General features: G+C 39.8%; 1 protein-coding gene across 1 annotated transcript in view; it reads right to left on the bottom strand.

The window, feature by feature from the left end:
* Positions 1–15889, bottom strand: part of HPSE2 (heparanase 2 (inactive)) — a 287742-nt gene that overhangs the window by 265831 nt on the left and 6022 nt on the right. The window contains exon 3 of the mRNA XM_027775254.1: positions 4565–4736. Within this exon, the coding sequence (XP_027631055.1) occupies positions 4565–4736 (172 nt within the window). The remainder of the gene's footprint in view (positions 1–4564; positions 4737–15889) is intronic.

Here is a 15889-nt window from a genome sequence, read left to right on the forward strand (position 1 = left end):
ATTCTAACCCTTGTTGTCACATCATTGTTTCCAAGTTCTCACACACCATTCACTCTTCCAACTGTTGCAATCCGACTCCTCTTCCCACCACTCCTGTAACTCTTTCTCAAAGTCACCAACAACTAATATGTGACACTTTCCTGTCCTCCTGCATTGTGACCTCCTGACCTTTTAACAGTCCTTCCTTATTCCTTATTTTTTCTTGATTTGTGTATACTTCCTTTTCATCTCACCTCAGAGGCCATTTCTTACATCTCTAAAAGCATGAGTTCTTCAGGGCCTTCTAGTAAGCCTCTGTCTCTGCTCTTTCTGTACTCCCTAACTGATTTCCTACAGTCTCATGTTTCTAAAACCCATTTCCATAATGACGACTCCCCAAATTAGTATCCTTGGGAGAGACCTTGATCCCGTGGCTCGTTTTCAACAATACACTTGACATGTCCATTTAGACTCAAGCATAATAAACATAAAACTAAACCCATGATTCCTTCCCAGACCCAGGTATTCCCCAATCTCCCCGGCATGGTAGATGACAGCACCGTCTATGCTAGTCCCTATATAACTCTGTCACATTATCACACACTTACCCAGCGTATCCACAAATCTTGTGGATCCTACCACCAGTGATACCTGGAACACCACCCTGGTCCATGCCCCATCATTATTTCTGAACCTACTATAGCAACCTTCTCACAGGCTTGCCTACTTCTTCTCCAATCCATTTTTTTTACAGACTATGCATATACTTTTTATATAGTAAATCAAATTAACCCAATTTAAAAACATTCAATGGTTTCATGAATGTACTCAGAAAAAATTGTAAGCCATCTATTATGCCTAAAGCCCCTATATAGCATGATTCCTAATTACTTCTCTAGCTACACCCTTCTCTAGTCAGCCTGGCTGGCTTTTTGTCTGTTTGTTTGTTTGTTTGTCCCTAGGGCCTTTGCACATGCTTTTCTTTTCTTTTTTCTTTTTCTTTTTTTTGGAGAGGTTTTTGCTATAGGGCGCGTGCGCTCGCCAGACAGACAGAGAGAGACAGAGAGACAGAAAGCGAGAAATCACCCCCCAGGGGGGATGGCCACGCCGCAATCCCTTCTCCTCCATTCTCCTCTCGGGATCTTGGGCACGCATGCACACACGCCCGGCGTGAGTTTTAAGCCACCGGGTCCTGGACGCGAACCGCGGTCGACTACGTGGGAGTCCAGTGACATAGCCATTACGCTAACTGCTGGTCCCTGCACATGCTTTTCTTTATGTCAAGAACATGATATTATTCATATCTCTTTGTCTAGTTAACTCCTACTCATCCTTTAAATTATACGTCAAAGATTTCTCTTCCTCTTATGTGTCACTTCTTTTTTTGTTTGTTTGTTTTGTTTTCCCATAGGACACATGTGCTCATCAGAAAGAGGGAAAATGAGAAATCACTCCTCAGGAAGAATGGCCATATGGTTACATCATAATTCCTTTTCCGCCATTTTCCTCTAGGAATTTTAGGCACACACACGCACACGCACACGCACACGCACACACACACACACACACACACACAATGATTTTTAAAATTTTCAAACTGACAGATCCAGGACTTGAACTGCAGTTGGCCATGTGGAAGTCCAGTGCCTTAATGACCATGTCACCTACTGGCCCTCAGCATGACTTCCTTAGGAGACCTGTCCATGACCTCTCTAACTCAATCAAATACCAGCCCTTATTGTCATCCACAGTACCATGTATCTCTTTGGCATTGTCTTAGTTTGTTCCTTTCTCAATTTAATTTAAAAATTTAAAAAGAGATTTTTCCTATAGGGCATGTGTGCTCATTAGAGAGACAGAAAGCAAGAAAGCACTCCCCAGGGTGGATGGCCATACTGCATCCCCAGGGGGAATCTTGGACATGCACACAAATGTGCCCAGTGTGAGCTTCAAGCCACCATGTCCAGGATTCAAACCACGGTTGACTATGTGGTGTCCAGCGACGTGACCATTACACCATCTGCTGGTCCCAGTATTGTCTTAGTTTTTTTAAGCTTAGTTGATAGATGCCTATGTCCCCTCTACCATAGTGAATAGTTCCTGAAGGCAAAGAAAGTATCTGTTTTTGTGTATTATCAGTATATTCCCAGTTCTAGGTACTAGTATAGTATCTAGAAAATAGTAGTTGCTTGAGAAACATTTGCAGGATGAATAAATGCTTGATACAACGTCATGTTACTCAGAGGACATGTGGGTTCTTTGAGAATACAGTAATCAAATAATTAAAGAAAAAGGATAATTCAAAAGAATAACTACATGGACTTAAATTATAGAGCTATTAGCTTTGTTTGAATATGTATCTATGAAATGTGATACATATTCACATTTTATACCTATGATACTTATCCCCTAGTTATTAAAGGCAAAATGAAATCTCCATCCTACTCTGCATACCACACACATACAGAAATGCTCAGTGAAAGTATGCAAAAGGAAGCACAGAGCTGTATTTGTGAGTAGGGCCAACGTCACAAATTTTTATTTTTGAAAAAAATAAAAAAAGAGGTGGGTGGGGAGTTTTTCTTGAAAGAGAAGGGGAGAAAAGAAAGCTGAAGTAAGAGCTTAAGAAATTTTTGTAAAGAAAATAATGTTGGGAACCAGCAGTTAGCGTAATGGCTATGTCGCTGGACTCCCACGTAGTCAACCGCGGTTCGCATCCCGGAACCGGTGGCTTAAAACCCACACCGGGCGCGTGTGCGTGCGTGCCCAAGATCCCGAGAGGAGAATAGAGGAGAAGGGATTGTGGTGTGACCATTCCCCCGGGGGATGATTTCTCGCTTTCTGTCTCTCTGTCTCTCTCTGTCTGTCTGGCGAGCGCACGTGCCCTATAGCAAAAACCTCTCCAAAAAAAAAAAAAAAGAAAAAAAAAGAAAATAATGTTCAAAATTTAATTTCAAGTTGTTAATGTTGTTGCAATATAAATTTTCCTGCCTCCCCAAGCTTTCTGTACTGCCTGCTATGTTCATATCTTAGATATGGACTAAATCACCAGAAAAGGAAGGAGAGAGTGATTCGGCCATCAAGCCACAAGGACCACTTAGGAGGCAAAGGCTCCTTCTTCTCCTATATGTCTGTTCACACTCGACATTTCTCTAACTCCATTTCATCTGTGCATGTCACTCACTAATGCCTACTCCTATTTGAATGTATAGGAATTACATATCTATGCCAGTCTACGATAAGAGGCCACATTAAAAGTGTAGCTTGGTACACAGGATACTGTTTTCCAGATAAGCTCTTGAAACTCTCAGCCTCACTGTTCCTATCTTTCCTCATCCAAGCACATCTCCCTTTGGGGCCTTGAATTTGGTGTGCACCTCAGCCTTCCTCATGCCGCCATGCTCTCTTTGAACGTTCCCTACCCCTTTACTGGCAGCAAATTCTTGATGATACGTTTCTTCTGACCTTGCCTAACTGGGCCCAACCTCATGGATGTCAGGTATCCAGTTTGAACCTGCTCTACCAGAAGGACTGGGGCGGAGAGTATTTGATATAATGCCTCATTCACATCAATGCCTTAAAAAGGATGATTAGATTCAGTCAAAAATTAAATCAACCACGTGGTAGTAATTCTCCAGAATACCATCTAATAAATCTATTAATTTACTTGTACTTTTAATCCACAAGCAAAGATTTGTACTGCTTTCCTACTTTTTATTTATTTATTTATTTTTAGATTCTTGCCATAAGGCATATGTGCTCACTAGAGAGAGAGGGAAAGTGAGAAATCTCCCCCTAAGAGGAATGGCCCCACCTTAATCCCTTCTCCTTCATTCTCCTCTTGGGATTTTGAGGCATGCATGCACATGCACCCAGTGTTTTTCTGGGGTGTTTTTCAGGTCTGGATTCGAGATGCCTAGTCAGCCATGTGGGACCCGGCACCTTAACCATCACACCATCTGCTGGCCCTTCTCCTAATTTTTAACAGAGTTCTGCTGGTCAAGATTTTTACCAACCATTAGTTTTGTAAGAGATTATTGGAATAGAGTACATTTTATAGTGTGTGTGTGTGTGTGTGTGTTTGTGTGTGTGTGTATATATATATATATATGAGGCTTTTCAAACGATGTATTGTTTCTTTTTCTAAAGAATTGTTTTATTTAACTTTATTATTATTATTTTTTAATATTTGACCAGAGAGGGACAGAATGTGAGAGAGAGAGAGAAAAAGTGAGAGAGAAAGAGAAAGTGAGAAAGCAAGCAGTCAGGTCCAGGACTTGTACCACGGTTGGCCATGTGGGAGTCCAGCGCCCTTAACCACCACGCCATCTACCAGCCCCAGTGTATCTTTTCTGACCCTCCTTGGGATTGTTATATCCCTCTACCCTCCGCTGATTATGGGAGCCTGAGAGAGAAAATTTCTTCTGCTGTTTGATGGAGAGCTCCTGATCTAGAGGAAAAAGATGTCACCTGGAAAAAGTCTCTCCTTTCTTTTTACACTGAAAATAACAGGAAAAATACAAATACATTAATTTATTGCACTTAATGACCAACATTGTAAGAATAGCTAAATAATCTGATTTACCCATCTAGGAGAGCGATGACGTTCTTCCTGGGCCGCCCAATATTAGGGCCATACAAGCTGGCTCTGGAGTAAATCCGGATGGGCTGCAACAGGCTCTTCAGCTGGATGTAATCCTTTCCCAACTGGCTGCCATTTACTGCCCGGCCATGCATGGTCCGATAGTTATTTGGCTCTAGATTAAAAGCACACATGTAAGTCAAAGTTGAGAAGGGTGTCTTTGCCAACCCTTTCCTTTCCATAGATCTCACTGCCTTTTTCTTAACAGCATGAATAAAATAACCCAGAAAAAGGCTGTGAGTTATCTAAATCAAGGAACCACTCCTTCAAAAATGTCAAGTTAGCTGTGCCATCTTGCTGTTCCATTCACTTCCAGTTAATCTTCTCAAGAGATTGCCTAGCCCACAGCAGAGGCCATACTGATTTTCAGGTGATATCTCACAATGAATGTTGTATTGTGTTAAATAGTGCAAATTTTATCTACTGGAACTTCAGAATGTGACCTGATTCGGAAATAGGAACTTTGAAGGTGCGATTTTTATGATGAGGTCATAGCGAATTAGAGTGGGCCCTATATTCAGTGACCATGGTTTTCATAAGAGAAAGGAGAAGGAAGTCCAGATACATAGGTACACAGGAAAGAATGCCAGGTGATGATGGAGACAAAGATTATAGAGATGCTGCTGTGCTAAGGGGCACTGGCAGCCACCAGAAGCTACGAGGGAGGCATGGAATAGATTCTTATTCAGAACCTCTAGAAGGAATCAATCCTGATGATGCTTTGATTTCAAAAGTCTGGCCTTTTGAAGTGTAAGAGAATACATTTTTATTGTTTTAAACTACCAAGTTTGTAGTAATTTGTCAAGGCAGGCCTAGGAAATGAATGTGAATGGTAAGAAGAGAAAGCTACAAAAAGTCACTGTACTAAAAAGGAAAAATAAAGCTTAATGTTCATTAATAATAACATTGCTGAGTAAAATAACTTTAAGCAAAACTCTCGCTCTCAGCTTCCATTATCTTTATACGTCCTACCAGGGCACAGAGAGTCTTACAAACCAACATTTACACTACTTGAAAGCATGAATTTGATTTGGAAAACAGTGCATGTCCAACGTCTCCAATGGTTTGAGGTTGTGATACTGATAGGGGCAAGATATAGACCAAAAGACTTGCAATAAATGTAATAGAGAGGTCTGGAGAATAAGACAGTCGCAGTTAGGGGCCAGCAGTTGGCATAGCCATTACATTGCAGGACTCTCACAGGCTGACTGTGGTTTGAGTCTTAGACCTGGAAGCTTGAAACTCACACTAGGCATGTGTGCATGCATGCCCAAGGATAATGGAGGAGAAGGGATTGCAGCGTGGCTATTCCCCCAGGGGAGGAGGGGGCTCACTTTCTCTCTCACTGTCTCTCTCTCTCTGGTGAGTGTACACAGTGTACAGAGTGTACACCCTAAGGCAAAAACAACTTTAAAAAAAAAAAAAAAGACAGTCACAGTCAGCCTGAATTAAACTCACACATACCCTTTAACCTAGAAGACTGCACACACTCAGGAGAAAGGAGAAAGTGTCCTAGCTATCCAAATACTCTCAGATAAATGTGAAACACAGGACACTCATAGAGGTGTGACAAGAAAGCATGTGAGAAAGTAAAAGTCATTCAGATTCGTAAACTGCCTAAATTTTGAATGTGTTACCCCATCTACAAACAGACACACTAGCAAAAAGTGGGAACTTTACAAGTTCATAAATTAAGTACAACCCTCAATCAGCCATAGAGGCACTATTAAGCTATGTTGACTTAGGGCCAACCTTAGGAGGCTAGCCTTAATAAAAAATGTAAAAAAACTTACGAGATATTAGTAGCTGCATGATACAATGAAGAAAGACTCTACCCAGTTAGTCCAATTAAGTCACTAGACAAACAAACAAACAACAAAAACAACCACTGGAACAGAGGATTCAGAATCCAGAGCTGCCTCAACACGTTATCTAAAATGCATAATTTCCAACAAAAATATATAAGACATGCAAAGAAACAGGAAAATGTGACCCATATGTGGGGGAGGGGAAGAAGTGAATATAAACAGTCTTTTAAGGTGTCTAACTCTTACATTTAGCAGACAAAAACTTCAAAACTTGTCTTATGAATCTGTTCAAAGAACTAACAAAAATGATAAGAATTAAAGGAAATTATAATGTTATTGACTCATCAAATAGGAATATAGAAACAGAGAAAGACACCATGAAAAAGAAACCATTGGAAATTCTTGAAGTGAAATGACTGATGACATACGGGAGAACACAATGAGATGAACAACGTATTACCAGGAATAATGTAGGTCAGAAGAGAGTGGAATAACATATTCAAAATTCTGAGAGAAAAACAATCTGTTAACCAAGAATTCCTTATGTAGCGGACTGTCCTTCAAAACTAAACTAAAAATTTAGACATTCTGGAGCCAGACAGTGGTGTAGTGGTAAAATGCAAGGTTCTGTGAGGCACTCCCACATGAGGATTCCTGGTTCAAGTCTAGAGACCTTCCTGAGTGCACTGGGTACACATGTGCCATGTTCCGAAGACTAACAGAAGTTTGGAAGTGGATCATGCCATCAAGACCCTGCAGGGTTTCTGTCTGTTTTTCTCTCTTATAGAGTCAGTAAACAAACAAATTTAAAAAAATCATACAGTCCAGAAAAAAGGAAGGAGAGACTTTGTTGTGAACAAATATATTTTATAAGAAGAAAGACAGTGAAAGGAAACGATAGTAGATGATAACTGAAAATCACATGAAGAAATATAAAATATCACTAAAGGCAGTTATACTCAGAGAATATAAAAAACAGTTAAAATTATTCACTGCTCTTTTCTCCTCTTAAGTGATTTAAACGACTACTGCATAAAACAAACTCTATTAAACCATAGTGAAGAAAAGTTTCCATATTAAACTGAAATTAAATTAACATTACTCTAAAGTAGATTGTGAGGAGTTAAGACATTAATGCAATGAGAAACTTCTGAAAAGTAATAAAACAAAAAGTGAAAAGGTACCCTAGACAATATATGTATTTTAAAGAGATTTTTGCTAGAGGGTGCATGCACTCCCCAGAGAGACAGAGACAGATAGAGAGACAGAGAGTGAGAAATCACCCAGGGAGGATAGCCATGCTACAATCCCTTCTTCATTCTCATTTTGGGATTTGGGGCACGCACACACATGTGGCCAGAATGGGTTTTAAAGATGCTGGGTCCAGGACTCAAACCATGGTTGACTATGTGGGAGTCCAGCGACGTAACCCTTACACCATCTGCTGGTCCCAGAAGTATTTCTTTTATATTAAAAAAGAAAGTGGTAAAGAAGAGACAGAGTCACAAAAAGCCATGAAAGTAGGTGGCACAATAGCACACATAAATTCAACCATATAATAATTACATTAAATATAAGTGGATTATACACTCCAATTAAAAGCAGAAATTATCAGATTTAAAGAATGATACAAATAAAGAGATACATTTTAGATTCAAAGATACAAATACAGATGAAAGTAAAAAGGTAAAAATATGTCATGCAAAAAGCATGAGAGCTGGAATAACTAGAATACTGGTATTAGACAAAATAGACTTCGAGACAAAAACATTGAGACAATGTGGGACATTTTATAATGCTAAGCGAGCATTATAATGAGAAGAAATGTCTCAGAGGGGCCAGCAGGTGGCATGGTGGTTAAGGCACTGGGCTCCCATGTAGCCAAGTGCAGTTTGAGGCCTAGAACCCATGGCTTGAAATTTGTGCTTGCCACGTGTGCATGCATTCCCAAGATCCCAAGAGGAGAATGGAGGAGAAGGGATTGCGGCGTGACCATCCCCCCTGGGGGGTGATTTCTCGCTTTCTGTCTCTCTGTTTCTCCAGCAAGCATATGTACCCTATAGCAAAAGAAAAACAAAAACCAAAAACCAAAAAATAAAAACAAAAACAAAACTCTCCCCCCCAAAAAAAGAAAGAAAAAGAAAAAGAAAAAAAAAGAAACATCTCAATTTATCAGGAAGATATAACAATTCAATTTGAATTACTAATGGACAAAAATGAAATGAGAGAAAAGATCATGATAAACTGTTTGTAAATCCTATTTCATATGTATCTTCTCTACCAAGATGTAGGCATCTAAATCTATTAGTTATTGCAGTATCTCTCAAATACAGTATAGTAAATTCATCAGGTATGAGGTAGTCAGTAAATATTTGTTCAATGAAAGCTAACTGAAGTAAAGAAAGCCTAGACATCGTCATATCATTAGTAAAAGAAACAAAACAAAAATAAACCATGAGGTAACAGAAAAAGTAATTCACTTTCTGTTGGAATTCCCAAGTTCCTGGCATAGAATTAGCACTCACAGTTGTTTTTAGCAATTCACTTCCTCTCTCTGAATGTATTTTCTCATTTACATAATATTTACCTTATCAGGCACTTTATTTAGCATTTCGAGGTCCAAATAGAAGAGTCCATTTGGAAGAGCTACATAAACCAATACTATGCAAATATAAAATGAAAATATGTTAGTGACAGCTGATAGAGGTTATGTCACTGGACTCCCACATGGCTGACCGTGGCTTAAGTCCAGGGCTTGGTGGCTTGAAAATCATGCTGGCCTTGGGCCAGTTGTTAGTGTAATGGCTATCTCGCTGGACTCCCATGTAGTTGACCGTGGTTCGAGTCCCAGATCCGGCGGTTTAAACCCACTTCGGGCGTGTGTGAGTGCGTGCCCAAGATCCCGAGAGGAGAATGGAGAAGGGGCTGGGTGTGGCCATTCCCCCTGGGGGGACATTTCTCGCTTTCTGTCTCTCTGTCTTTCTGGCAAACACACGCACTCTGTAGCAAAAATCTCTCCAAAAAAAAAAAACGAAAATCATGCTGGCCTCACGTGTGTGCCTGCCCAAGATCCAAGATACTGGGAGGAAAATGAAGGAGAAGGGATTGAGGTGTAACCATTCCCCTTGGAGGGGGGTGATTTCTTACTTTTCCTTTTGCACATGTGCCCTAAGGCTAAAACATCTAAAAAAAATGACAATTAAAATGACAATATTGTTAATAATTTAAAAATAAGACTTCTAAGAAAGTCCGTTATTACCAACCAGTGACATGAAATATGTATTGTTATGCCCTTCAAAATAAAAAAGATGAACCCACAGTGATTTTTTTCTTTTTGTTACAGCTTTATTTATTTATACGATTCACCAATTTAACGTGTAGAATTCAATGTTTTTTGGCATGTTCACACTATTGTGTGCCCATCGCCATATAAGTTTTAGGACATTTTAGTTATCCAAGGAAAAAAACCACCCCAATTCCAATCCACTACCTTCCAAAGTTGTACACAACCTATAATCTGCTTTCTTTTCTTATTCTTTTTTTAAAGGTTTTTGTCATAGGGTGCATGTGTTTGCTGGAGAGACAGAGAATGACAGAGAGAAGGAAAGTGAAAAATCATCTCCTGGAGGGATGGCCACATCACAATGCCTCCTCCTCTAGTTTCCTCCTCTTGGGATTTTGGGCACATATGCACACACGTCTGGTGTGATTTTCAAGCCTCCAGGCCCAAGCTTTGAACCACGGTCAAAGCTATGTGGGAGTCCAGCACCCTAACCACCATGCCATCTACTGGCCTGGTAATCTACTTTCTGTCTCTAACAAATTTGCTTACTCTGGACATTTCATATAAAGGGAATCATACAGTGTGTGGTCTTTTTACCTGCCTTCCTTTTTTAATTGTTAGAGGGTATGTATGCTTGCCAGAGAGGAAGAGAGACGGGGGAAGAGGGAAAGACTCCACCTCCCAGTGGGATGTCGTCATGTTACAATCCCTTCTGCTTCATTTTTTCATCCTGTTGGGATTTTGGGTGCACACACACACACACACGCGCGCGCCTGGTGTGTTTTTCAAGCCACTAGAGCTAGCATCCAAAGCAGAGTTGGCCATTTGGGATCCAGCTCCCTTAATCACGAGGCTAGGGGACCAGGCACATGTTGTCTTTTTTCATTTAACGTAATCTTTTCGAGGTTCATCCGTGTTATAGAATATGCATATTTCATTCTATTTTATGGTCAAATAATATTCTGTCATATGAATGTGCCTCATTTCATTTATCTATTTATCTACTGATGGACATTTAGGCTGGCTTTTTTTTCCCCCTCCATGGCTGCTACAAGTAATGCTGTCATACACAGTCAGGAACAATTTTTGGTTTGGACCTATATTTTCATTTCTCTTAGATAAATGCCTAAGAGTAGAATTGCTGGGTTAGATGGAACTCTACATTTAACTTTTTGAGGAAATGTCAGACTACTTTCTCTTCTTTTTCTTTTGGAGAGGTTTTTTGCTATAGGGCATGTGCGCTCGCCAGACAGACAGAGAGAGACAGAGAGACAGAAAGCGAGAAATCAACCCCCGGGGGGATGGCCACGCAGCAATCCCTTTTCCTCCATTCTCCTCTCGGGATCTTGGGTGCGCACGCACACGTGCCCAGCGTGAGTTTAAGCCACTGGGTCTGGGACGCGAACCGTGGTCGACTACGTAGGAGTCCAGCGACATAGCCATTACGCTAACTGCTGGTCCCAATTTTCTAGAGTGACTGTACTACTTTATATTCCCACTAGCAGTGTGAATATTTCAATTTCTCCATACCATTACCAATACTTACTATTGATATTTCCCTTTTTATTTTAAAATCTAGCCATCCTAGTATTTGAAAAATGGTTTCTAATTGTGGTTTTGATGTGCTTTGCCATGATGGCTAAGGATGCTGAGCATCTATTCTAGTGCTGATTGGTAATTTACGATCTTCTGGAGATGTGTCTATTCAGATCCTTTGTCCAGTAATATTCTGTGTTGTTCTTCATGAAGTGAAACCGCCCAACTGATGTTCCTAGTTCAAAGGTGTATGTCTTCATTATGGCTCACAGTCATCTTTCCTTTCTTAATGAATAAACTTTATATTTTATTTTTAGAGCAATTTTAGGTTTACAGAAAATTCACCGGACAATTCAGAGAATTCCAACATAGCCTGTCCTCTCATCTCCCTCTCTCTCTTTCTGTCTGTCTGTCTGACACACACTATCCCCCTATAATTAACATCTTGTCTTATATAATAAGTTTATTCCAATTGATAAACCAATGATGATACATTATGATTAACTTAAACCCGTAGTTTACATTTGGATTTACTCGTTGTGTTGCACAGCTGTATGGGTTTAGGAAGATATATGTTTCCACCGTCACAGTATCATTTAGAATAATCCCATCACCCTAAAATCCCTTGTGTTTTCCCCTATTCATTCCTTTGCTCCCCCAACAACTCCTGACAAGAACTGCCCTGTTTGTTCTCTATACATGGTTTTGCCTTTCTAGGATGTCCTAGAGTTAAAATCATGGCTCACAGACTTCTTGGCCTTATAATCTGTGTGATCTGTCACGGCTAGTGCATGTCCAGTACTCCAAGACAAAAAAATGACCAAATCAGGATTATTTTTTTATTTATTGTCCTTTGTCAACCTCGTCTGGATATAGAAGTCACCGGTGTGTCAATGAGATAAGTCAGGAAAATAGTCTTAACTTTTACAGGTCACTAAAGGGTTTCTCAAGTATTTTTAAATATTCGAGAAGGGTTATGGAGGCCAGAAGGTGGTATGGTGGCTAGAGCACTGGACTCCCATATGACCAGCCACAGTTTGAGCCCTAGACCCAGCGGCTTGAGAATCACACTGGGCAAGTGTGTGAGTCCAAACTCTGGAGAGGAGAATTGAAGAGAAAGTTTTGTGGCATGGCCACCTCCCCTGGAGTGTGATTTTTCACTTCTTTCTCTCTCTGGTAAGTGCACGTGCCCTATGGAAAATGACTTAAAAAAAATAATAGTAATGGAGAGTTCTATTGGACTATGTCTGATCTAATACTTTCATAGTATTTTGTTCTGAGCAAACAAAAGTTGATGTTTAAGAGATGAATAGAGGGGCCAGCAGGTGGTGTGGTGTGGTGGACTCTGACATGGTTGACCATGGTTCGAGTCCTGGACTTGCTAGATTGCTTTCTCATTTTCCCTTCCTCTCTCTCTGGTCAAATTAAAAAAAAAATACAAAATAAAAATTAAAAAGATTTAAAAAATATATGAATAGAAGGTGATGGTATTTATTATGTTCATTAAAGTGTACACTGAGGTGCAACAGTGGCTCACAGCAGTGGAATAAGAAACAAATGAAAACCTTGTTCATACCAATGATTCATTCAGCCTCCACACAGAGCAGCTACACTAGAAATGCTTTTTTTTTTTTTTTGGAGAGGTTTTTTTTCGCTATAGGGCACGTGCGCTTGCCGGAAAGACAGAGAGAAAGGCAGAGAGACAGAAAGCAAGAAATCTCCCAGGGGGGATGGCCACGCCGCAATCCTTTCTTCTCCAATCTCCTCTCGGGATCTTGGGCATGCATGCACCCATAGAAATTCTTTCTTTAACCACCTCACTGCAACATCAACTGGAATTTGAGAGAGCATGGTTTTTTACTAAAATAATGAACTCAAATAAAGAACCGATGTGAGTCAAATTCATCATTAACTTCCCTTAATAATAAAAAAAAATTAAGTACTTACCAAATGTAAGCTATGGATTTCTCAAACTTTCATCCATTAATTTATATTTTAATCCTATAGTATTTGTTTGTTTGGCATTTTCTCTGATTTATTCCTTACTCTTTTCAAACTATAAGGGCTCCCTTCAGTTCTAGTACATGAGGATTCAACGGTTCAATAGTTGTAAGTTTATCCTGACTTTACCATTAGTTAACTAGAGACTAGGAATCCTTCATTCTGTAGATCCATTGTCTGCCACGGCACGGCCATAGCAAGATATACAGAAGTGGGTAGATAAGGAGCTCCAGGATATCCTCCAACCTCTACTTCACACTTGGTATAATATTTGGCATAGCAGGTGCTCAATACGTACCTGTTAGATAAGAATGATGAAATACCATGCGAGTATGTATGTGGATGAGAATGTGTAAAGAAAACAGAATAAAGGTGAAGAGGGTAAGAAGCAGACAGAGAGAGGAAAAGGAGGAAAGTAAGCAGATAAGTAAACTCTGGTTTCACATTTAGCTCCTTCCTCCTCGTTACCCTCCTCTCCTTATCATCATCATTATTCTGTGAAAACACAGTCCTCTAAAGCTCTGAGCTGTGACCTACCCACATAAATGATTGGCAGTAAAATGGAAGACTGTGGTTTGACCCTGTTTGGCTTCCGCAAGGTTCTAATTGTTATATATATTATACAAATGTATACAGTCAAATATAAACATACGGTACGCTTCTCCACACAAACTAAACACTTAATAAAATATTGGGTAAATAAATGAATAAAGGTGGGCTACCAGAATCATCAGAATCATCATCTCTAAAAGGCTAACTTTCTGGGGGCAGCAGGTGGCATGGTGGTTAAGGCATTGGACTCCCACATGATCTACCGCAGTTTAAGTCCCGGACCTGGACGCTTGAAACTCATCCCAGGGACGTGTGAATGTGTGCCCAAAATTCCAAGAGGAGAATGGAGGAGAGGGGATTGCAAAATGGCCATCCTCCCTTGGGTGGAGGTATGGTCATTTATCATTTTCTGTCTCTCTGGCTCTCAGGCAAGCACACATGTGCTGTAACAAAAAAATCTCTCAAGGGGAAAAAAAAGGGCTAACTTTTAAGATAAAAAAAATGATTATATCCACTGATTCATTAGACTGGCTTCAGGGAACTGAGTCATATAACTAAAAATCATGAGAGTCATGGCTGAATATATATAGGTAAGATGCAGAGATGAATATATGGTGCTGATTCCGTAATTATATTATTTTTACTTGCTTATAGAAGTAGGTAGATCTATTTGGGAAGCACATTTATAATTCATAATGTAGTGAAGTAGTCATTCAATTAGAGAGGTATTGCATTATCCTAAGGTAATTTTTGTTATTAAGTATAGTCTTCTAAAGAACAAATACCATTTCCCTGGAGCAGAGTTGGACTAAAATTCTTTTTTTTTCCCTTAGAGAGATTTTTGCTATAGAACACATGTACTCAATGGAGAGACAGAGAGATAGACAGAAAGCGAGGAATCATTCCCAGGGGGGATGGTAATGCCGCAATCCCTCTTCCATTCTCCTCTCTGGATTTTGGGCATGCATGCACACGCACCTGGTGTGAGTTTGAAGCCACTGGGTCCAGGACTCAAATCATGGTTGGCCATGAAGGATGTAACCATTACTCCAGCAATGTAACCATTACTCTCTCGGATGGTCCCTGGACTAAAATTCTTATATGCTTCCACAGTTTAAGTCCCAACTTCAAAATTCCACCAGTTCTGCCTTACTTTAGATTCACTAGTGGCTAATAGAGATGCAAAAAAATCTATCACTACCTGGCTTTAATTAGTTACAGAGTTTACAATTTATGGACATTTAAAGAGATATCTTATTATCTACAGGATGCACTTGTTAAAAATCTTATATCAAAACACCATTCTTTCATAGATTTTGACATAACCTTTTAATTTTTCTTTCTGTTTTGCTATAGAGCACATGCACTCCCTAGAGAGAGAGGGAGAAAGAAAGGGAAAGTCAGAAATCACCAATCCCCTCAGAGGGAATGACCACACACAATCCTTTCTCCTCTTGGGATTTTGGGTATATACACACATGTGCCTGGTGTGTTTTCAAGTCCATGGGTCCAGGACTAGAACTGCAGAGTTGGCCATGGGGGATCCAGTCACCTTAACTTCCACATCGTCTGCTGGCCTGCCATGCTAAACTTCCTTAATCTTTATTTTTTTATGGGTCTACCTTGTTTTTGTGATGCATAGCCCACACTATTCGTTGATTTTAAAGAAGAAGAAGGAAAAAAATTTGAAGCTTAGCCACTCTAGGAGAAACAACCAAGGAAATGTCTACTTTTAGTTATCCAATGTTAGTTTTGCTAAGTAGATAAAATACTTATTAACAGAGTATGGGTAGGTGGAAGGATAACTGTTAAGAGGAATGACCAGTTTTGTTGTCCTTCCTGAATCTGAATATAATGATTAAACTATTACCTCTGTTCAAAATAATAAGGTTATAAAGAAGAAAATAGATAGAATATTTTGGGGGAAAAAGCAAGTCTAGGCCAGGGAGATGATCATGCAGTAATTTTTGAGGGGAAGAGACTGACTATACAATACAGAGTGGCTGTGAGCAGAATGCATTGGGTATCTTAAGGAACATGATCTTAGCACAAGGAAGACTATTAGCACTTGGAAAATGAATTAGAAGC

Source organism: Tupaia chinensis, unplaced genomic scaffold (genome assembly GCF_000334495.1).
Source record: "Tupaia chinensis unplaced genomic scaffold, TupChi_1.0 Scaffold000539_1, whole genome shotgun sequence".
Taxonomy (NCBI): domain Eukaryota; kingdom Metazoa; phylum Chordata; class Mammalia; order Scandentia; family Tupaiidae; genus Tupaia; species Tupaia belangeri.